Genomic DNA, 24,303 nt, shown 5'->3' on the forward strand with positions numbered 1-24,303 from the left:
TGTAGCAAAGCAATACTAAAAGTATATAATACGATGAACAAAGGACCTCTGAATAGGAAAGTTATGTCTCAGTGAAAGACAACAAATAGTAGTACCAAAGAAAGCATAAGTTGTGTTGATAGTATTAGGAAGAGTTCTTGGCGGATTGATGGCGGGCAAAGAGAATCTCGCCCAACAGAACCAGAATAGCCAGGCCGGACCCACCCAACATAAGGATCATGGTGCCAAACAAGTCCTGCAGGTTGAGGGGTCGCAGTGGCTGCGTGCCATGTGAGTTGATGGTACAAAAACTTTGTGGCCAAAATTGTTTCTTCCATGCATCCATTAGACCAGACTGAATTATCTGAAGTATTCTGCAATGAATAGTAGTACACAGTCACTAATGACTTTGAGGAGTTGCATATTATGTTGTGGAGGAAACAAACAATGATAGATATGACTAAAGTACCAAAACTTGATTACAGTGTACATGTGGCTCGCTAAGGTTTTCCAGGAAATGTATTTCTTCATGTAAGCATTTTTTTAGTATCATTTACATGTCAAATGGCTACAGTTTCAGGCTGGAAAGCAAGATCTGACCTTGTTCCTTTCTATCCAGTGTGCCATCATACATGTAAAGCTAAATTTGTGACCACTGTGGAGGGGCTAACACTATTATTACTATAAGGGAGGATTTTTTTTTGAAGCACCCATATCTGGTTAGTAGAGGTGGTTAGTAAAGTTAGTAAAGCTGATTTTTTATCATTTGAAAACTCGCAGGGTACACTTACTCAGCGCTGAGGGCATCCCTGAATGGAGAGCCTGCCTGGAGGATGATGCCGAAACGTGTGTAGAAGAAGGAGTCCCTCACCACTGTCATGCGACACTCCGTGCAGGCAGAGCAAGGTCATCAGCGACGGCAAACTCCAGCCATGAGTTGTCCTGAGGAGGAGAAGAGCATGACAGGGAGGGGCTATTAACCCCGGCATTAACTGCAGGGGACACTCAATTCCAAGAAACCCACAGAAAAAATGTTCTTATAAACAGTGAAGGCACCATGCAGGCAGGCTAATATAATTGCCTCCCCCCTAAATCTCAGCTCCCCTTCCCTTTGGTATCATTAATTTTGAGACTAATCATTGTTCCTTTTATTTTCCTCAGTCTCACCCCGTTCACCAAGGGAGCACCTTCCAAACCTTTGCTATTAAATAATCTTGAAGTGGCCCCTAATTAGAAAAGTTAAATTGTGTACATGTGATTGAGCTGCTACTTTAAAGACAATATGGATAGATTTGTAATATATGGAGGCGAAGATTAAACACTGTTTTGTTAATCATTATTTGCTTTATGATTTAAGTCAGCAAAAAACTGAGATGGTTTGGACATGTGAAAGAGAGTGTATGAGGAAGGGGGTGTCAGGGGAAGACCACCTGTGACGTGGATCAATAGGGTGAGCGAGTAATGGAACGAGAGAGTTGTAAGTAGCAGGATTGAGTGTGCTGAGAGGGAGTGCCAGAACAGGGAGATATAGAGACACTTCTGGCATAAGGGAAGTTCCTTTGAGGGAGAAGGGCATTGGAGATATAGATAGATAGATAAGCAAAAAAACAGCTTCTTACAGGTGACACCACAAGCTTACTTTGCCACTGTTTGCTTATAGAACTTACCAGTGGTGGGCACCGCTAACTGAAAAGTTAGCTTCGCTAACTGGTAATCCACTAACTTCGGTTAAGTATTTTGGCTCTAAAACCCTTAAAAACAGACCTAGTGACCTGAAATTTCAATATGTTGTAGCTTAGACATAGAGCTTTCCAGAACGGTATAGCATGCCGAAATCAGATGATGATGAAGTGTACACAAATAAACAAATTAAATTTAACACTTTATATATGCTTTATATATGAACTTGCAATAGCAGTGTAGAAAGATAAGAACAAACTTGTATGAATTTTTTAGTGGACTTAAAGATAGCAAAGGAGGAACTACATTTAGCGGGAGCTAATTGGTCCGCTAACTGTTTCCAAAGTTAGCGAAAACGTTAAACAGCTAATTAGTGGAGTAGCGGAACCATGCCCACCACTGGAACTTACTAATAGTAAGCCATTTAGAAGGAGGACCCCGGGCTGCACAGAGGACCTGTGTAACACTCCCCTTGACATACTATGACTATTATATACTATAAGTATTGTTGGACATGACACACACACACACACACACACACACACACACACACACGACAGCGTAGGAGTACGTTTGTAGATTTGGCATGAAGGCTATGATATACTTGAAATATGCTAACAAGAAAGAGCTGGGTTTTGAGAGCTGTGAGGATTATATTATGTGTTAGGGAATGTATGGATCAGGGGAGAAAACATCAAACTACTACAACTATTACTACATTTCTACAACTACTCCATTGTTGTATAATTCTTGAGTCAAGGCAGTAGAGAAACTCAGGGATTGCCAATCTCAGAATTTACGTGATATAATGGCAATATAAAGTTACAATCCTGAAGGAGGGGACGTTGTGGCCAGGCCAGGAACACACATGAAGCCTGGCAAGACACCTGTATTTGTACATTCACTTGGACTCGGTGCAAAGGGTCATGATGCCTGTCTGGTCCATGGCTCCGAACACATCAACTTTAGTTGAACTCAAAATAAGGGAAAAAACTATTTTATAAGTGTGGTTAGCTTCACAACAACTACTACTATTATTGCTGTACTACTACTACTTCTTCTACTTTTTAAATTTTATTTTACTACATATAAAAGATACCTCAACCCATGTTTATTTTTCCCGACACATAATCATGGAGGGCTCCATAAATTGGAGGTCATTAGCCCCAAATCTGTTCACTGATGACTGTGGCATCCAACCATATCACTAATACTACTTAGCACTAAAACTATACATAACACCTTATCTTCTAATACGTCTATAGATCTCCCTTTCCTTCCTTACTCATGTCACTCCCGACCCACCCCAATGTCACTCTCCACCACTGTGGCCTCATAGTCCATATTGGAGATGTTGGTGGCTTTTGGGCCAGAGTGTCTGGTGCTCCTGAGACATAGGATGGCTGACCTGAGTAGGAGAACGATAGGCGACACCTCACCCAGGCGACAACGTGGCTCCTGGGCTGATGCTTCTTTTCTGAGATCAGTTCCGCGAGTCGTGCGTAGAAGCATCGGGCCCTGGGACCCATCCCGCCGGATGTGGTGAAGACTAGGGGGGTGAAGCTACCCTGATCCACATGTTGGACTCTTTCACTGTATGCCCTCATCTTCTCCTGCTCGTTCCTTTGGTGGGTGGCTTCCAGGGGCAGCTCATGGTAACAGGCAGCCATCGGGTTGAATATGTGGATGTCCATGAATGCCCTCTTTCTGAACACCCAGAATCCAAGGGCAGTTGCATCAACCCTTGCCTCGTGTAAAGTATTGGCCGTCCTGTATCTAAGGTGTTCACCATCAGGGGGAGCAGTGCCGGCTCGGTAGTGACTTCTTGGCATACCTCCCCAAGCATGCTGGCTGTCAGATCCCTCACCTCATCGTGTCGGATACAGACGAAGTCTCTCTTCTTGCGCTACTACTGCTACCACCACTACTATTATTACTACAACTAAAAATAATAATGATAATAATAATAATAATAATAATAATAATAATAATAATAATAATAATAATAATAATAACAACTAATAATGTCTTATTTTTTTTGCTAAATAATATTCTTTTATTATTATTATTATTATTATTATTATTATTATTATTATTATTATTATTATTATTATTATAATTATTATTATTATCATCATCATACTGCTTTATATTATTATTATTATTATTATTATTATTATTATTATTATTATTATTATTATTATTATTGTAATTATTATTATTGTTGTTGTTGTTGCTGCTTTACATTTCCTTTACTGCTATTGTAATCATCAACGGCCTGAGGTTTGCATCTAACACTGCAAACCCAAAGTAACACTACACAACAAACTTCTCGCCTCCGCCTCCCTCACCTCGAAGTAGGCGAACTTCTTGGAGCGCACCGCCGCCACGCCCTCCTCGAAGCTGTAGACGAGCATCCCTGGCCGCTCCTTGTGCAACTGACCCACCTTGCCGAAGAGGGTGTCGGGCGCTGAAAACTGGCGACATTTTTTCCTTTAGCAGGGCCGTAATTTCGGGTGGGTGGGTGGAGAGGGGAAGTATTACCCTCCGCAATGTTTCTTATATCGGCCTCAAAATGACCCTAGAAGTGCTTATAAAAAAAAAATAAATAAAAAAAAATCCTCAAAATGCGCATGCTCGCTTTGCTCGCCACCCTCCCCCCTCCCACCTCACGAACCTATGATGCCCTCTAGCCCCCTCCAGAAATCTGCCAAAATTACGGGCCTGTTTAATATGTGTATGACGCTGCCTGATGCTGGGAATTGACGCATTATTCATTAATCTCACTCATGTGTCTGTGTGTCTAGCGCTGAAAGCTGACACGCAATATTACCTCGGCATTGTGCATAGATCAAAACTGGCACAGCAATCTACCTTAACTTTATTTTTTTTATTTATTTTTTATTTTTTTATTTTTTTATACGTTGTTGCCTATTGCGCCGGTAGGCATCTTCCTGGTGGGGCCTGATGGTCGGCCCAAGGCTTCTTCCAGGTGGGGCCTGATGGTCGGCCCAGCCCGTTCTGGCGCAGGCGAGTGTTTATAGTGGCGCCATCTTGCATTGGCTCATGCTGCCCCCCGGAACTCGTACTTGATTCGCTTGGACGGCTTCCTCTAGAGTCCGGGTTGATGGATGGTCTTCAGGACAGCATGTGGGTAGTTTTAAACCACTCGGCGGTGACCGAAAAATCCGAATGGTAGCGTGAGGATTCGAACCCGCGTCGTCCATCACGCGGCGAATGTGGGTCCAGTACGCTATCACTTCGGCCACCGCCTACCCAACTGCGTGTTGAGAGCTCAAAACACATGCAATTATAGCCTATAAGTGTGCATAGAGTTCAAAACTGGCACAATTTCACCCTTACAGAATGTTGAGCTCAAAACACTCGCAATTTTACCATAACAGTGTGCAAAGAGTTCAAATGGAGACATAAATCCACCTTAATCGTGTGCTTATATATAGTGTTGAAAACTGACACAAAATTTCACCTTAGCACAAGCACTGCTCAAAACTGATAATTACGCCAATCTCATTCTTAAACTCCTGAAACGTGGCAAGGAACTCCAGACTTCGAGTTCACAGATATAAGTTCACAATGCATATTCAGAGGAGCAAAACCAGCGCCTCTTACAGCGCCATTAGTACATCAAGGGAAGAGTGATTTCACACGCTCCTGAATGCGCTTTTATGCTCAAACTTCTATACTCTACTACTGCACTTCTCATAGGCAATGCCGTGCGTGGAAAATGGGTCATAACCTAACACATGGATTTGGAAAGATCGGCGCCACGAAAAATAACCTTCACCTGAAGAGTGTTGTTAATACTATTACCTTAAACTAACATTACCGTGGATTATGTTTTTTTGTTTTTATGGCCTTAACCTGTTTCTATAGATGCAAATAAGAACCTTCCTTATACTCAATGCCGTGCGTGAGAAAGAGCCATAATTTAACGCAAAACTGAACCAGTCTGTACACACTGGAAAACTATCACCCGAGAGTGGACATAGTAACCAGACGCCACAGTGATACCTTGAACACCTCTTCCATCGCTGAGTTTGCCAGGTAGGTCCACAGGAGCTTGCGGGACTCCACCAGGTCCTTCAGCGACTTGACTGGCGGCTCGGTGAAGCGGACGGTGAGGGAGGAGATGAGTTTGCTGCTGTAGGAGGCGATAACCACCACGCAGAAGACCCACCACCAGGCCGCCAGCATCCTCATGGGGCTTGTCTGCGGCTGTCTGTTAGCTGGCGGAGGGAAGGGAAGGAAAAGGTGTGAGTGAATATGGAGGACGTCTCTGTATAGGCCAGTCTTACATGAGAACCGAAGGAAGTGTATTATATTAGCATGAGTAGGAGAATGAAAAGCACTATGTGAAACATTATAGTCATTCTGGCCTTAAGTGGCGAGAGTCCCTCCCATTTTAGGAGGATCCACCTGGAGCCTGACAGCCCCGTGCTGCTGATTGGTTTACTGACAGCATGGCTGTTGTGGATGGATGGGAGCGCTTTCATTGATCATGTATTACGTGGTCAAGTACTGTCAGAGTTGTGTTCTGAGACGTTCAGTCTTTATCATAAATGGACGCTCTGTCGCCTGCGATGAAAAACATCCAAAAGAAAACTAGAACAATTTCTGAAATTTGTTGATAAACACTTTTCGAAAACTGATGCACGAGTCAAATGTCACGAGACGTACAGTTCCCGTCACTCTTCGGAAGGTCAAACCTAAGCTGATAATGCCTTGACCTGAGGCTTAATGAAAGGATTAAGAGATGATAAAGGTTAATTAGGGCAGCAGCAAAGGAGGAGAAGGAGGAAAAGATTATTGAAGGGGTGTGTGTGTGTGTGTGTGTGTAAGAGAGAGAGAGAGAGAGAGAGAGAGAGAGAGAGAGAGAGAGAGAGGAGAGAGAATCAGAGTAACAAGAATGAGCAAGGAAACCACAATACCAGCGGGAATAGGGATTATAAACAAAAGCCAGAGTAGGAAAAAAAGACTTTTTCTCATGCCTTCCCATTGGCTAAGTCGCACCCACCAATAGCCAATCCCATGCGTTCTGAGTGGGGGGGGGGGGTCCCTCCCGGCACTTAAGGTCGGAGTGACTATAGTAGGTTATTTGCTTCGTTATCTGGCAGGCAACAACGCTGAGTAGACAAACTGTTGCAAGTATATACGCTTAAAAGATAGTTTGGTTATACTGCTTCGAGAACGGCAGTAGCTTTAAGTGAAAGAGATGACCGGTTGCAAGTATAAGTTTAAAAGACAGTTGCATAGTGCTTCGAGAATGGCAATAACCTTAGGTGAAATAGATGGCCTGTAGCAAGTTCAAGCTTAAAGGGCAGTTGGTTATTGCTTCGAGTTAAGCGAATGGCAATAACGATAAGGGGAATGGAGTATACTTATTCTTAGCAGGTGTCACCAGCGATAGGGTCACAGGGCCTACGAAGCTTGAGCTATTCTTTTAACTATTGTAAATTACCTGTGTTTCTCTGGGACTTGTAACAATTACACTTCAATTTAATAAGTGCCACTGTTGTTAATAAAACTGTAGCTGATCATTCTCGTTGTTTTATTTATTGGTAAATGACAGAATATAAATGTCCGGAAGCCTCTCCTCATCCAAAACCGTTCTTGCATGAAAGACCTGTGAAATCAAGCAGAAATTAGCTTTAAAAAAAATATTTACATTGCATTATATGCCGAGTACCTGCTATGGGTGCATCAGTGTCGCACATTTGGGCGCCAGGCATCTCGGCAGAGAGCGAGGCTCCTTTTTTATTTGTCCGTGTGCGACATTGGCTTCCGTCCAATAATGTTTCCCTCTTCCCACAACTCCCTGGCTTTAAAGGCCATCACCTTTGACTTGCCCACGCTCCTGGTAGCGGCAGTCCACCCAAGGTCTTGGTTTATCTCACACAACAACCAGCAGTCACTTGAGGGCGGAGTATAATATGCTGGGAGCGGAAGCCGGTGACCTCACGGACCTCTTAGTGTTGAGGGTGGGGTTGTCGAGATGCCCGGTCGGTCCTGACGCCTTAATGTTTTTGATGAATTTCGCCGGAGGCGACACTGATACACCCACGGCAGGTACTCAGCAAATATTGTAAGGTAAATAGAATTTTAAAATCTGTTTGATTTCGCAGGGCTTTCTTCAAGAACGGTTTTGGATGAGGAGAGGCTGCCGGACAGCATTTATATTTTCTCTTGTTTACCAATAAATAAAACAACGAGAATAATCAGCTTACCTTACCGACGTGCCGTATCCACCAGGACTTCGGCAACCATGGAGCGTCACATTATTATTAACAATAGTATCACTATTATATTGAAGTTTAATTGGGTCCTTCACTGAGCTGGACCTGTCATCTGGTGGCCCTGCTGGAACCTCTGCCAGAGCCAAGCCTGCGGCCAGCTGGGGTCCAGCGAGGCTTAATTGACATTTTTCTGTACCGAACTAGCAAAATATACGAGTTGTAATGGACACTATCATGTTTACACCAAAAAATCTGAGTGCTGTATTATTCCTGTCGTTGTAATGAACACCGTTGGCAAAATAAGAGCATTCTTCGATATGTCCTACAAAACTCCATCCTGTGGTTAATAGAAATGCATCAGTGCGGCCTCTTGGGTAAATATTTCCGTCATGCAAGAATAGAAAAGTTAAACAAGTCTGGCATGGCGTCATGCTCTCAAAATTTTATAGTAGTGGTGGAAGATAGTGTTGAAAATTTTGCCACTCAACAATCATCCCTGGCACGCCGCTGCTTCACCACGATGCATTCCTCTGTTCCTCGACTCCCTCCAATTAGAGCGCGGTAGGTTGTTTACACTGCTGCTAAACATATCGTACGCTCCCGGCAGCAAGTATTGTACATATTTCATATTTCTAATTTAAATCATAATACATACATCTTTAGCATCTTATAATATTACATTCACTATATGAAACTTTAAAGGAACAACATAGAGCATGTGACGATTGTTTATGTGGGAAAAAAATATATTTAAATTTCCTATTTCTTGCATTTCCCCGTTTCTTAAATACTATACTACTACCACGGCTGTGACGTAGGCCTCTTGGAAATAAGCGGCAGTACAGCGTTGCCACGTTTTAACCCCACCTTAGTTGCCTCTCTCTCTCTCTCTCTTAAACAGCTTAAACAACAAATACTTCAGCCACTCACTAACATATTCAACCGGTCAGTTCAACTGAACAAGGTCCCGGAAGACTGGAAGATGGCGAACGTAACACCGATTTTCAAAAAAGGAGACAAAAGCGTTGCATTAAACTACAGGCCCATAAGTTTGACATCAGTGGCAGGAAAAATACTCGAAAAGATTATTAGAGATAAACTTGTTAAGTTTCTAGAAAACAATAATATAATCTCCGACACCTAGCATGGCTTCAGAAACAAGCGCTCCTGCCTAACGAATTTATTAGACTTCTTCCAAGGTATATATAAGAACTGGGATGCCCACATCCCCAGTGATGTTATATACCTGGACTTTCAGAAAGCCTTCGACAAGGTACCGCACGAGCGACTCCTCAAGAAACTGCACTCGGCGGGCATTGGAGCCAATCTGATCGCGTGGATAAGAGATTGGCTCACCGACAGAAAACTACGAGGACTACTCAACGGACAGCCTTCCGATTGGCTTCCAGTCACTAGTGGAGTGCCTCAAGGGTCAGTGCTGGGACCCATCCTCTTTATCATATATATCAATGACCTAGAATCAGGACTGAAATCCACAATATCGAAATTTGCAGATGACATCAAGGTGGGTGGAGAGGCCCTCACAAAGACCGACTGCGAAATCATTCAGAAAGACCTCAATCACATTATCGAATGGTCGGAAAAATGGCAAATGTCTTTTAATGTTGACAAATGCAAAGTCATGCACATTGGGTCCCAAAATAGTAACCACACATACATCATGAATGGGAGACTTCTACAGGCGATGCAGGAGGAAAAGGATCTTGGAGTAACTATCAGGAGTGACCTGAAGCACGCGAATCACTGTAAAAAAGCATACAACAAAGCCAACACTATGCTCGGGTTCATAGCGAGGAACTTCGAGTGTAAAACACCAGACGTGATGCTATCCTTGTATAATTTCATGGTAAGACCGCACCTCGAGTATGCAGTACAGTTCTGGTCTCCTAATTACAGAAAGGACATTGCTTTACTGGAAACGATTCAACGACGTGCCACAAAGATGATTCCAACCTTAAGGGCCCAACCGTACGAGGAACGACTCAAGCGACTCAACCTCTTTACATTGGAGAAAAGACGCCTACGAGGGGATATGATTCAAGTCTTCAAGCATCTGAAAAAGTTCAATAACGTCGATTTCTTCAAATTCTTTGAACTGCAAACCAACTCAAGAACTAGAAATAACGGTTTACCCATTCAGTCGAGTCGATGTAACACAGACATTGGAAGGAGTTTCTTTTCAAACCGAGTCATCCGCCACTGGAACAATCTTCCCTCAGAAGTAGTAAATGCGAATACCATCAACTCCTTCAAATATATAATCGACCGTCATTTCGCTGCGTCGGGAGTAAACTGAATAACGAGGGACTTTCATCTGCTCCTCAATATCGAGGTGCTTTCATCCGCTCATCAAGCCCCAAGTGGCGGTCGAGCAGATTAAATCACCCAAGCGGGCGACCTCGTAATGAGCCAATAGGCTTTCTGTTGCCTGCATATCCATGTTTCCATGTTTCCATGTCTCTCTCTCTCTCTCTCTCTTAATTCCTCCCTTCCTCCCTTCTTCATGAATTTTTTCGAGTGTGGGGATTTCTTTTCTTGCGTAGAACTGCAATACTGTTCTGTGCAGTACACCTTCATTGAAGTTATCAAAGAAGTCCATGATGGGTTTTGATCGCTGCCTTTTCTTGGGAGATGTAAACTTGGGAGCGCGATTCTCTACATTTTCTCTTGCTTCTTTGTTAATTTTTTCAACAGTTCTTTCGCTGACATGAGTTGCTACAGCTGTGCGACGAGTAACCTTTGACAGGGCTTCAAGAGTGCTTCCATTCTGCTTCTGTTCAAAATACTGGCGGACATTGAAGATAACTTGTTTTGTTTGGCTATGTAGATGCTGGGAGAGTGTTGGTGGAGCAGCCATATCGATCGTGTCTGGTCAAGGACGCCGGCTGACCTGAGTGGAGTCACCTGACCTCTCCACCTGTGTGGATGGCGGGCGTGTCTGGGTGTTGGCCGGGAGTGTTACCGCCGCGAGGATTTTAATGTTTTTTTTCATACTTATGTCAGCTTATTTTAACGTACACGATATCACGATATAATCTAAATATAATTGTGAAACCCCTTACCCATCCCAAAACGTAAGGGAAACTCAATAATAAGTATAGCATTTTTTTTAGCAACACTGGAAAATATGTATGCCACGTTTCTTTGTATGCTTACAAATATCTTATCCATAATAAGTAAACTGTTCTTCCATACGTTATAATACTAAAATTAAATGTGTATGCATACTTGCTGATCACATTTGCCATGGTTTTACTTAAATTAGAACATTTCTACATCGCGGGCTGGGAGACACGCGGCAAGGCTGTACAAGGGATTCCGTACGCTTGCTCCGCCCACAACCGCATGTTTAGTGTAGTAGCAGTATACTAGCAAGTCAAGTGGCTCTATACCGTAGCTATGAAAAAAATGTGATTTCTAAATGATTGCAAAAAAACAAGTTAGAAAAATTATTCGGACGCACGCCGCAAGCATATTTTTTTGGTAGTTCCACCAGGACCACCAAATGGCAGGTAGAGCTAAGTGAAGGACCCAATTGTTACAAGCCCCAGAGAAACACAGGTTGTTTACAATAACTGAAAGAATAGCTCAAGCTTCGTGGGCCCTGTGACCCAATACCGATGGCTGGCAACTCTGAATATACATCATAGAAAAAAAAAACTGCTGCAGGTACATACACTTTTAAGAGTAGATTATTTGCTTCGACACTTCATCTTCGACATCTTCATCACTATCATCACGAGCCTTTTATAAACGCTTCAGTGATCCACATCTTAATGGATCACACTGACAATATTATGCCAAGGTCTGAAACATGCTTTTTGCTCAAGCATCATCCTTATCCGACGCTTTGTTAACAAGTTATTACCGAAAAACGATATAACACGGCCTCTGAAACCAACAGCAACTGAATAACAATATAATAAGTGGAATAGATAAACTGCTTCAACTACACGCTATTAAATGACAATCACCGGGAACACTACCTCCAAAGCCTTTACTCCAAATCCCATCATCAAACCTTGCTGTATGAGGCACCCGAACATGTCCAGGAGGTAATGCGAGTACGTGTAGTTCTTGCATGACTTCTTGGCGGGGTACAGGAGGCCTTTGTCCCCGAACAGCCGAGAGACGATCCATACCAGCGTCCCCACCAACAGCGTCGAGGCCATGATCCCGATCCACACCTTGAGGGACGAAGGGAAAGTGCAGGGCGAGGTGAGCGATATATAATAGTCGCAATTATGAAAAAGGCCCGAGTAATAAAGGGTTGTAAATGAAAGGACAGAAGAAAAAGAAAATGGATTAATTATGAAAATTTAAAATCTATGTGGCCTATACTACGGTGAGCAACGAAACTTTTTATTTCTTTCCTTTTAACCTGACGCATACAGCTGTTAAAAAAAGAGAGGAGGGAAGGAAGCTACTCACAAACCATACCAGTCACAGAAAAATCAGTTTAAAGAAGCAAAATAACAATCTTCTACAAGCAGTCCTTTTCGTCAGCACGCCAAATAACCAGTCGATTAACCAGCCAGTTAGTCAGTCAGCCATTCCATCATCTATTCACCCGATGAGTTAGTCAGTTTGTCAGTCAGTCTCAGCCAGTCAGCTAGTTAGCCAGGCAGCCAGCCAGACAACCGGTCCGCCAGTCAGTCAGTCAGTCAGTCAGTTAGCCAGTCAGGCAGCCAGCTAGTCAGCCAGTCAGCCAGCCAGCCAGTCATCCAGCCAGCCAGTCACCCAGGCAGCCAGCCAGTTAGTCAGTCAGTCAGCCAGTTAGTCAGCCAGTTAGTCAGCCAGTTAGCCAGTCAGCCAGTCAGCCAGCCAGCCAGTCAACAAGTTAGTTAGCCAGCCAGTCAGCAAGCCAGTTAACTTACCAGGTTGGCGAAGGGGAAGAGATAAGCCGTGAGGTCGACCGTGACAATGGACTCTGGAATGAGGATGTCCCAAGGCTCATAGTCGAATGGCACGGTGAAGTCGATGGCTTTCTCTCGCGCCTCGGTGATCGACGTGGGCCCCAACGCCATCTCCACCTCCTGCCGGCGAGCGGGGAGGAAAGATAAACCAAAGTCGGGAACTATCTGCCGGAAACTCACGACGAATAAACACACTTATCGGAGAAGTATATGCCACCGGAGCGTATCCATCCACATCTATAGGCTTTTTTACCTCGTTTTCAGTTGCAACGATTTCCGCGATACTTCGAGACGGTAAAAGCATCAAGAATCGTAGTCTTCAGATTTTGACACTTTTTCTATCTCCCTTTTTACACTTTCTTTGTGAAGTTTAAGGCTTTTGGGTACCTTTATCTCTGCTTCCGTATCCACTGTGACCGCCCTTCCTCACTACTCCTTATTTTTTTTTTTTAAGGGTATGATAAAAACTGTGTTAGAGGTGAAGGTACAGGTGAAGGAAATACAGTGAGTGTACAGTTGTATGGTGTAGGTTCGTTAATAGTTCTTATGTAATTGTTTATTGAGAACCTTTATGAATACCCCGGCGTGCTGAGGGAGTGTGTGTCTGATTTCTTTGTGTTTGGAGGGCTGCGGTGTAAGTTTGTGATATGGGGTGCGGGCGATTGTTCTTGTAGTGATTCCTGGGCACCCGTAACTACCGTGACCGCCCTCCCCACCACTCACTTCTGCGCACCCGTACCCCCCTGAACCCACTCCCCCACCACTCACTTCCGCACACCCGTACCCCCTGACTGGCCCACTCCCCACTCACTTCGCACCTGTACCCCCTGTGACCCCACCCCACCACTCACTTCTGCACACTTGTACCCCGACCCTCCCCCACCACACACCCGTGACCGCCCTCCCCACCACTCACTTCTGCGCACCCGTACCCCATGACCTCCCCACCACTCACTTCTCCACACCTGTACCCAGTGTGCCCTCCTCCCACCACCTCTCTTCACACACCTTGTTCCATTGTGACCCCTGTGACCCCCCCTCCCCACCACCATCACTTCCACACCTGTACCCCTGTGACCCCCCACCACCTTATCCCCCTGCACTCCTGTACCCCCAGACCCCTCCCTACCACCACTTCTTGCACACCCAAAACCCCCTGGTGACCCCCTCTCCCCCACTACTCCTTCCTTGATCACTCACTCTTCCATGACTCCCCACCACACTCTATAGCCACCTAGTACTTCGTGACCCTCCTCCCCACCACACTACTCAGGCACACCTTTACCCCTGTAGCCTCCCACCACCACCACTTCCGTGCACACCCGTACCCATTTTGACCCCCTCCCCACCACTCACTTCTGCACCCGTACGTGCCCCCGTGACCCTCTACTCATGTACCCGTGCCCCCTGACCCCCTCCCCACTCCACTCACTTCAAGGCACCCATGCCCCATCTGACCCCCTCCCCCACCACACTCACTTGCGCACCCATACCCAACCTGACCCCCCTCCCCACCACTCACCTCTGCGCACCTGTACCCTTCTGACCCCCTCCCCACCACTCACTTCTGCGCACCTGTACCCCTGACCCCCTCCCCACCACTCACTTCATGCACCTCCAGGCCTCAGACCCCCCCCACTCCACTCACTTCCACACCTGTAACTTCATGACCCCCTCCTACCACTCAGCTAAGTCCACCCCTGTTCCTCTACTATAGCTAACCCAATTAATTACTGCCTTTGTTTATCTGTACCTACCCCCTCTACTATCACTCACTTTTTAGTATTATCTACCATCATATATGCCTCCCCACCATTCACTTCCCCCAGGCACCCTGCACCCCCCCTGCGGACCCCCCTCCCCCCACCACACTCACTTCTGCAACCTGCACCACCCTGACCCCCTCCCACCACACCTACACTTCCATGCACCAAATTCCCTGACCTCCCTCCCCCACCACCACTCCGCACACCTGCACCCCCCCTGTGACCCCCCTCCCCCACCACTCACTTCCGCACACCTGCATCCCCCCGTGGACCCCCCTCCCCACCACCACTTCTGCAGCACCTGTACCCCCTGACCTCCCCACCACTCACCTCCTGCACACCTGCACCCCTGTGACCCCCTCCCCCACCACTCACTCAGACACCACCCCCCAGACCCTCCCACCACTCACTTCCTGCACACCCACCTCAGGACCCTCCCCACCACCCACCTGCACACCAGGACCCCAGACCCCCCTCCCCACCCACTCACTTCCTGCACACCTGTAATTCCCCCAGACCCCCCCCCCACCACACTCCACTGCACCCCACCTCCTGACCCCCCTCCCCCACCACTCACTTATAGGACACCTTTACCCCCGTGACCTTTCCCATTACTCTGCACACTTTAGTATTTATCGACCCCTCCCACCATGATCTTTTATCATAACCCACCTGGACCCCTCCCCACCACTCCTCCTCATTTATCATTTGTACCCGTTTACCCCCTCCCCCACACCACTTCCCTGCACACCTGTACCTCAGGACCCCCTCCCCCACCTCCACCACTTCCCTGCGCACCCGTACTCCCCCTGACCCCCTCCCCACCACTCCACTTCTGGTTTTGCACCTGTACTAAAACGTTACCCCCTCCCCCCACCAATCACTTTTGTTTTTGTGCACCTGGTTTGCTTACGTTTATCCACATAACTCCACTCACCCTGTACCCCCTGACCCCCTCCCCACCACTCACTTCTGCGCACCTGGCACCCCAGACCCCCCCCTCCCCACCACCACTTCCGCACACCCACCCCTCATGACCCTCCCCCACCACTCACTTCCTGCACACCTGCACCCCCCTGTGACCCCCCTCCCCCACCACTCCACTTCCGCACACCTGTACCCCAGACCCCCTCCCCACCACTCACTTCTGCACCTGCACCCCCGACCCCCCCCTCATCAGCTGTGGCACTCACTTGCGCACGTTTATCATGGCCTGGGACCCCCTTTTTTGGTTGGGCTCAGGGTGTTTATCGTGCTTACCTGTACCCACCCTTATCCCTCCCACCACTGGGTTCTGCGCACCTGTACCCCTGTGACAACTCCCCCACCACTCATTGCGCACCTTTACTGCCATCTCTGACCCCCTCCCCACCACTCACTTCAAGTGCACCTGTACCTAACCCCCCTCCCCACCACCAATTTCTGCACCCACCCCCCTGACCCCCTCCCACCCCTCACTCACACTTCCTGCGCACCTGTACCACCCCTGACCCCCTCCCCACCACTCACTCTGGTGCACCCGTACCCCTGTGACCCCCCCTCCCCCAGCACTCACTTCTTCTGCACATAAATTCCCTGTGACCTCTCCCACACCACTCATTATTTGGGCACCTTTACCCCCATAACCCCCACCCCTTTCTGCGCAACGGCACCCTCTTGACCCCTATCCCCACCACCCACTTCTGCGCACCTGTGGCTCCACCCTGACCCCCCCCTCCCACCACTCACTTCTGTGCACCTGTACCCCCCACCCTCCCCACCACTCACTTCTGGTTTGCACCTGTGCCCAATTCTGACCCCTCCATCATTCTCACTCTGGGTCTGTACTCCTGTGACCTAGCCTGGCCACTCAACTCCTGCCTTATGTTCTTATGACCTCCTCACCACTCACTTCTGCGCACCTGTACCCACCCTGACCCCCTCCCCACCACTCACTTCTGCGCACCCATATCCTCCTGACCCCTCCCACCACTCACTTCTGCGCACCTGTACCCACCCTGACCCCCTTCCCCACCACTCACTTCTAAGCATCCGAACCCCTGATAGCCCTCCCTTACCACTCACCCTCCTGTGCACCCCCTCCCTCACCCTTACCTGACCCCCCTCCCTCACCACTCACCCTCCTGGACACACGAACCCCCAATGACCGCCCTCCTTCACCCGCTACCTGACCGCCCTCCTTCCCCACTCACCCTCCTATGCACCTCCCCGACCATGCCCGTCCAGCGTCCGTCCTTCAGCGCCCCCCACTGGTCATCGTCTGGCAGCTTGAGGACGTACCTGCCGCGCCGAGGAGGATGGGAAGGCACAGATTAGGTAAATGTAAAGCGTGAAATAGAAGCATAAGTCTGCAGATGAATATGGAAATCAGGTATAGCTACATACGAAAAAAAAAGTCATGGGCATCTGGAAAAAAAAACCCATTAAGTGAACGTGGCAAAAAAATAAATCAGATGGAACTAAAAATAAGGTAGATTTATTCGGAAAAGAAACGGATATATGTAAAACTGAAAACAAGTCGAGTAAACTTAACAAGGAAAAGATGTTGATTATTTTGCAGATGGAAATGTAGATGAAGCAAACTTAACGACGAAAATTGAAGAATAAACATGAAAACGCAGATCAGGCGAACTCAAAAAAAAAAAAAAAAAAAAAAAAAAAAAAACTGCAGAGGAAAACACAGACGAAGAAGAGTTGGTCAGAAAATAAACTTTTCAAATAGAATTTCAGAGAAGATGAAAGAAGCGGAAGAAAATCAAACGAAAGAGTCTGGAGTGCAGAAAATTACCAAACGAAGGGAATAAATAAACATACAGGCAGGATTATGGGACAGATAAACACAAGAAAATAAGACAGATCCGTAGAAAGAAGAAATGACAAGATATACTATAAAAACCGAAGAAGTAGTAGTGAGAGAATAAAAAAAAAGAATGTGTAGCGAAGAAAATATCAAACGAAGGTAATCAATAAACAGACAGAATTATAAAACAGATGAATATATAAGAATAAAAAAGGATGCAGCTGTAGAAAGGAGAAATGCCAAAAGTGTTCGTTAATTATAATATTGCATAGAAGTCGAAGAAGTACCGAAAGAAAATAAGTAAGTCTGTAGTGAAGAAAATATCAAGCGAAGGGTATTGATAATCATAAAGACAATTATAAAACAGATAAACATAAAAAAAAAATAAGACTGCATCTGTAGAAAGGAGAGATGCCAAAAGTCTTCGTTAAGTAAAATATAAAAAACGAAGAAATAGCAAAAAAAAAAAAAAAAAAAAGTCCAGTAAAGAAAACTGTCAAACGAAGGGAATCAACAAACACACATACAGAATTATGAAAAAGATGTAGATAAAAAGAATAGAAAAGACTGCATCTGTAGAAAGGAAAAATGCCAAAACTCTGCGTTAAGTAAAATATGGCACGAAAGCCGGTCATCACTCGAGAGGAGAAGCAGAAGTGAAACATACGAGGAAAGTGCATTTCCTCCCACACCTGGCAGAGGCGGGGAATTCTCAGCACCCACTCACGAGAAGTTGAAGGTCGCGGAGAAGGTGTCAAGGGCGTTCAGGAGGATGCCCGTGGCCTTGACGATGGTCCTCCCCTCCGTCACCAGCGATACGTAGGGCGGACGCTGGGCAAGGAGACAAAGGGATCCTAAAATACAATCACGAACCCAGACAAATCCTATACAGATGAATCCTATACATTGACGCTGACAAAGGGATCCAAAAACACAATCACGAAGCCAGACGAATCCTATACAGACAAATCCTATACAGATGAATTCTATACATAGAAGCTGACAAAGGGATCCTAAAATACAATATCGAACCCAGACAAATCCTATACAGATGAATCCTATACATTCACGATGACTAATGGATCCAAATACACAATCATGAAGCCAGACAAATCCTAAACAGAAAAATCCCGAGCAGACGAATCCTATAAAATGATAAATTCTATACAGTTACGCTGACAAAGGGATCCAAGAATACAATATCGAACCCAGACAAATCCTATACAGATGAACCCTATACCTTGACCCTGACAAAGGGATCCAAAAAGACAATCACGTGGCCAGACAAATCCTATACAGATGAATCCTATAAAATTATAAATTCTATACATTCACGCTGACAAAGGGATCCTAAAATACAATCACGAAGCCAGACAAGTCCTATACAGACAAATCCTATACAGATGAATCCTATACATTGATGCTGACAAAGGGATCCCAAAACACAATTGCAAACCCTGACAAATCCTATACAGACAAATGCTACCCTGATGAATCCAATAAAATGATGCATCCTATACATTCACGCTGCCAAAGGGATCCTACAATACAATCACGAACACAGACACATCCTACACGTTGACATGGAGCAATGGGAATCCTTACACGTTACAATTAACATCCCAGACAAATCCTACACTTTAAGGAGAAATGGTGATCTTTAAACGATGCTTTAAAACTAAGGGAATCAATATATTTGGCACGGCGTAAATAAAAATTCTTAGACAAAATAGAAACTCCAAGAACACGTGAGCAAGGAAAAACAGAGATCCTCGCAGACAGATACAAAAACAACTGATTTTTTTCAACAGGGTCATTAATAAAGGTGATCCTTGCACGTTAAAAGAAACCTGACTCAATGGTCTTCCCCTACAGGCGAAATATCTCCTGAAGAAATCCTATATGTGACCAGGGGAACAGAGATCCTTGCATACACACATACCAAAAGAAACCAAAAGAATCCTGTGTGCACTGAAACTAAACAAGAATACTAATATCAACTCCTTCTCCCCCTCCCCAAAAAAAAGTTTTGTGTAAGCAGATGAAAAGATAAAATACTTGTACCTGCTATAAAAATAATTGAAAAGTTGTGAAATATAAACAAAAGGAAAGATAATTTTTGTTTTTTTTACAACAAAGGAGACAGCTCAAGGGCACACAAAAAAGGAAACAATAATAAAAAAAAGCCCGCTGCTCGCTGCTCCTAAAAAAAAATCAAAAGAGGTGGCTGAAAGAGAGGTCAATTTCGGGAGGAGAGGTGTCCTGATACCCTTCTCTTGAAAGAGTTCAAGTCGTAGGCAGGAGGAAATACAGATGAAGGAAGATTGTTCCAGAGTTTACCAGCGTGAGGGATGAAAGAGTGAAGATGCTGGTTAACTCTTGCATAAGGGGTCTGGACAGTATAGGGATGAGCATGAGTAGAAAGTCGTGTGCAGCGGGGCCGCGGGAGGGGGGAGGCATGCAGTTAGCAAGTTCAGAAGAGCAGTCAGCGTGGAAATATCGATAGAAGATAGAAAGAGAGGCAACATCGCGACGGAATTTAAGAGGTAGAAGACTATCAGTAGGAGGAGGAGAGCTGATGAGACGAAGAGCCTTAGACTCCACTCTGTCCAGAGGAGCTGTGTGAGTGGAGCCCCCCCACACGTGAGATGCATACTCCATACGAGGGCGGACAAGGCCCCTGTATATGGATAGCAACTGCGCGGGGGAGAAGAACTGGCGGAGACGATACAGAACGCCCAACCTCGAGGAAGCTGATTTAGCGAGAGAAGAGATGTGAAGTTTCCAGTTGAGATTTTGAGTTAAGGATAGACCAAGGATGTTTAGTGTTGAAGATGGTGATAGCTGAATGTTGTCGAAGAATAGGGGATAGGTGTTTGGAAGATTGTGTCGAGTTGATAGGTGGAGAAATTGAGCTTTTGAGGCATTGAAGGACAGAAGGTTCCTTCTGCCCCAGTCGGAAATGATAGCAAGGTCTGAGGTTAAGCGTTCTGCAGCCTCCAGTCTGGAGTCGTGTACTTCCTGTTGTGATGGTCTTCTATTGAAAGAACTTGAATAATGCAGAGTGGAGTCATCAGCGTATGAGTGGACAGGACAGTTTGTTATGGAAAGAAGATCATTGATGAATAACAGGAAGAGAGTGGGTGATAGGACAGAGCCCTGTGGAACACCACTGTTGATAGGTGTAGGGGAAGAACAGTGACCGTCTACCACCGCAGAGATAGAACGGCAGGAAAGGAAACTAGAGATAAAGGAACAGAGAGAGGGATAGAATCCGAATGAGGGCAGTTTAGAAAGCAAAGACTTGTGCCAGACTCTATCGAAGTCTTTCGATATGTCTAGCGCAACAGAGAAAGTTTCACTTAAACGGCTAAGAGAGGATGACCAAGAGTAAGTTAAGAGAGCAAGAAGATCGCTAGTAGAACGCTCCTTACGGAACCCGTACTGGCGATCAGATAGAAGGTTAGAAGTGGAAAGGTGCTTTTGAATCTTCCCCTTAAGGATTAATTCAAAAGCTTTAGATAGACAGGAAAATAAAGCTATAGGGCGGTAGTTTGAGGGATTGGAACGGTCACCCTTCTTAGGCACAGGCTGTGCAAAGGCATACTTCCAGCAGGAAGGAAAGGTAGATGTTGATAGGCAGAGACGAAAGAGTTTGACCAGGCAGTCAGTCAACACGGAAGCACAGTTTTTAAGGACAACACAAACAAAACCCTTACGTGCAGCATGGCGACGGTCATGACAGTCCCGCTCAGCACCTTCATGGCTCTCTGTTTGACCCTCAGGCTGTAGAACATGTCAGGGACCTCCGCGCTCCCGTCCTCCCCCAACACCACCACTGCCTGCCGCCTCGTCCTGCGGCGTGGCTGAGGTGTCCTGGTTGTGCGTGGAAGGGAAAGAATGATACAGAAATGTAAAATCATATGAACAGATTGATAAACAGACATTATATATATATATATATATATATATATATAGGGAGATATATATATATATATATATATATATATATATATATATATATATATATATATATATATATATATATATATATATATATATATATATATATATATATATATATATATATATATATATATATATATATATATATATATATATATATATATATATATATATATATATATATATATATATATATATATATATATATATATATATATATATATATATATATATATATATATATATATATATATATATATATATATATATATATATATATATATATACACACACACACACGTTACAACTCTGTAAAATCTGAGTAATAGAGAAAACATCTATACTTAACATGCAGGGACGAAGCGAGCATCGAGGATTAAGGAGCGGCAGATTTGAATGAACCAAGGCTTACTGACCTGAGAGAGTCGGATATTATATATATATATATATATATATATATATATATATATATATATATATATATATATATATATATATATATATATATCTATATATATATATATATATTACATATTACATATTACACACACACACACACACACACAGTGAGTAAGCAGGGAGACACATACCGAAACGGGCGAAAGCAACTCACGGTGAGGTATATACGGGAAGCTAGGAGGGAGCTGCAAGCTCACGAAAGACCCTTCCCCTGTCCTCCCTTTCCGTTTTCCTATTATTTCATTAACACCAGAGAGTAGTTCAGTATGCTCTCTCAAGACAAATCATATTACTTTCCACACCACACTACATACACGCAAAACCCACAACTTCCCCAAAATTTTTCAAATATCAAAATGGCTTTTCAAATTTCAGCCTCGGAGTCCCCGCCTGAGAGGGGAACCACAAATGCCCCCAGAGCGTACTCCACTTTCGGCCCTCGACTCAAGGGGTTTCTTGATACCTCTTCCAACTTTCTCTTTATTAACTTCTGCAACATTCGGGGTCTTCGTTCTAGTTTTTATTTTGGAATACCATCTCTCCTCCTCTAAACCTCACCTTCTCTTCCTCACCGAAACACAGGTTTCTGAGTCTACTGACAGCAATCTCTACTCTGTTCCCTCCTACTATCTCTATCCTAAATTTCAATCCAAAGCTGGATGTTGCGTCTCTGTACGCAACGACATCATTTGCTCTCGTGCCCACGACCTTGACTCTTCAGAGGTTTCCACCATCTGGCTAATACTTCATTGTCATTCTATTACTAAATACATCTGTGCTGTTTATCTCTCACCTAACTCTACTAACTGTAAAATTCTTTGACTACTTGAACTCTAAAGTGGAGCACATCTTGACCCACTCTCCCTTCGCTGAGGTCTCGATCTTAGGAGATTTCAATGTTCTTCACCAGCTTTGGCTTTCATCCTCTTTCACTGACCAGCCTGGTGAACAAGCCTATAACTTTGCTCTCCTCAACGACCTAGAGCAGTTGGTTCAGCACCCTACACGTATTCCCGACCGCCTTGGAGACATAAGAACATAAGGAGTCTGCAAGAGACCGGTTGGCCTATACAAGGCAGCTCCTGTACACTCAACCCCACCTTACCTCACCATCCATGGCTTTATCTAACCTCTTCTTGAATGTATCTATGGTATTGACACCCACAACATGGCCCCCAAGCCTGTTCCATTCGTCCACCACTCTATTGGTGAACCAATTCTTGCCTATGTCTTTGTTAAATCTGAATTTGTCTAACTTAAAACCATTGCTACGCGTCCTACCCGACTCTTTTACTATCAAAATCTTCCTTACCTCTAACCCTTCTGCTTACTCTGTCGTTGTTCTCTACTTTGGGCTCCTCCAATCACAAACTTATTTCTGTGTCCTGTCTTATCGCTCCTGTACAGTCTCTGGACACACCGAAGAGGCGATGCTTTTGGCAGTTTGCTTCCGCTTGGTGGGACGACCTGAGGATGTATTTTTCAGATTTCCCGTGGAATGATTACTGCTTCCAGGAGAGAGACCCCTCTGTGTGTGCCCAGCGCATCACAGAGGTGATTGTCTCTGGTATGGAGGCATACATTCTACGTACTTTCTCTACTCCAATGCTAAAAAGCCTTGGTTTAATCACGCTTGTTCTCGTGCTATCAAAGATAGAGAGGCAGCTCACAAAAGGTACCAGAGCCTTAACACTCTTGCTAACCATGATCTTTACATTTCTGCTCGGAATCGCGCCAAATCTATTCTTCGACTTACTAAAAGCTCTTTCATTCATAGTAAATGTCAAAATCTTCCTTCCTCTAATTCTTCCAGAGACTTCTGGAACTTGTCCAAAAATATCTCCTCCAATATCACTTCTTCATCCTTCCCTCCTCTCCTTAACCCTGACAGCAGCACTGCCGTCTTATCTATCTCCAATGCTGAACTCTTCTCTCGGACATTCTGTAAAAACTCCACTCTGGACGATTCTGTGCATATTCTTCCTACTCATCCCCCCTCTGACTCCTTTATGCCTGTTATTAAAATTCTTAAGAATGATGTTTACTATGCCCTTTCTGGCCTCAACTCTCAGAAGGCCTATGGACCTGATGGAGTGCCTCCTATTGTCCTTAAAAACTGTACTTCCGTGCTGACACCCTGTCTGGTCATACTCTTTCGCCTCAAAGGAACACAAAGGAAGAACAAACAACAGCAGACCTGCAGGTCATTACGAGGCTGTTTGTGACAAGCTACACTAACTATCTAATCAAAGGTGGAAGATGAAGGACAGCAAAGGCGAAGGCTCCTCCCCACCCCCCCTCCAGCCAAAGCTGGCAGGAAAGGAAAAAGAACCATGCATCATGGAAAAACTGCATGGAAATTATGTAGGAAAGAGTAAAGAACTACCATTACTGCTACCACTAACCGGGCGATAAAAAAGGACAAGGACACCAGTATTCGAAAGAACTTAACGTTATTAAGA

The 24,303-nt window shown here is 44.9% G+C and overlaps 1 protein-coding gene and 1 long non-coding RNA gene across 2 annotated transcripts in view; one reads left to right on the forward strand and one right to left on the reverse strand.

Annotated features, from left to right (window-relative positions):
- The first annotated feature begins 126 nt into the window (after positions 1–126).
- LOC126994182 (uncharacterized) lies at positions 127–1,865 on the forward strand. The gene is made up of 2 exons (XR_007748880.1): positions 127–270; positions 760–1,865. It is a non-coding gene; the product is annotated as an uncharacterized LOC126994182 (long non-coding RNA).
- Positions 1,866–3,926: 2,061 nt separating this feature from the next.
- The window catches only part of LOC126994181 (uncharacterized), a 73,395-nt gene continuing 53,018 nt past the window's right edge, over positions 3,927–24,303 (reverse strand). Inside the window, exons 6-12 of the mRNA XM_050853436.1 lie at positions 21,136–21,292; positions 18,144–18,247; positions 16,809–16,896; positions 12,812–12,970; positions 11,956–12,121; positions 5,692–5,906; positions 3,927–4,136 (exon numbers count right to left, since the gene is read on the reverse strand). Coding sequence (XP_050709393.1) covers positions 3,951–4,136; positions 5,692–5,906; positions 11,956–12,121; positions 12,812–12,970; positions 16,809–16,896; positions 18,144–18,247; positions 21,136–21,292 — 1,075 coding nt within the window. The 3' untranslated portion in view covers positions 3,927–3,950. The remainder of the gene's footprint in view (positions 4,137–5,691; positions 5,907–11,955; positions 12,122–12,811; positions 12,971–16,808; positions 16,897–18,143; positions 18,248–21,135; positions 21,293–24,303) is intronic.

This window comes from Eriocheir sinensis, unplaced genomic scaffold (genome assembly GCF_024679095.1).
Source record: "Eriocheir sinensis breed Jianghai 21 unplaced genomic scaffold, ASM2467909v1 Scaffold739, whole genome shotgun sequence".
Taxonomy (NCBI): Eukaryota; Metazoa; Arthropoda; class Malacostraca; order Decapoda; family Varunidae; genus Eriocheir; species Eriocheir sinensis.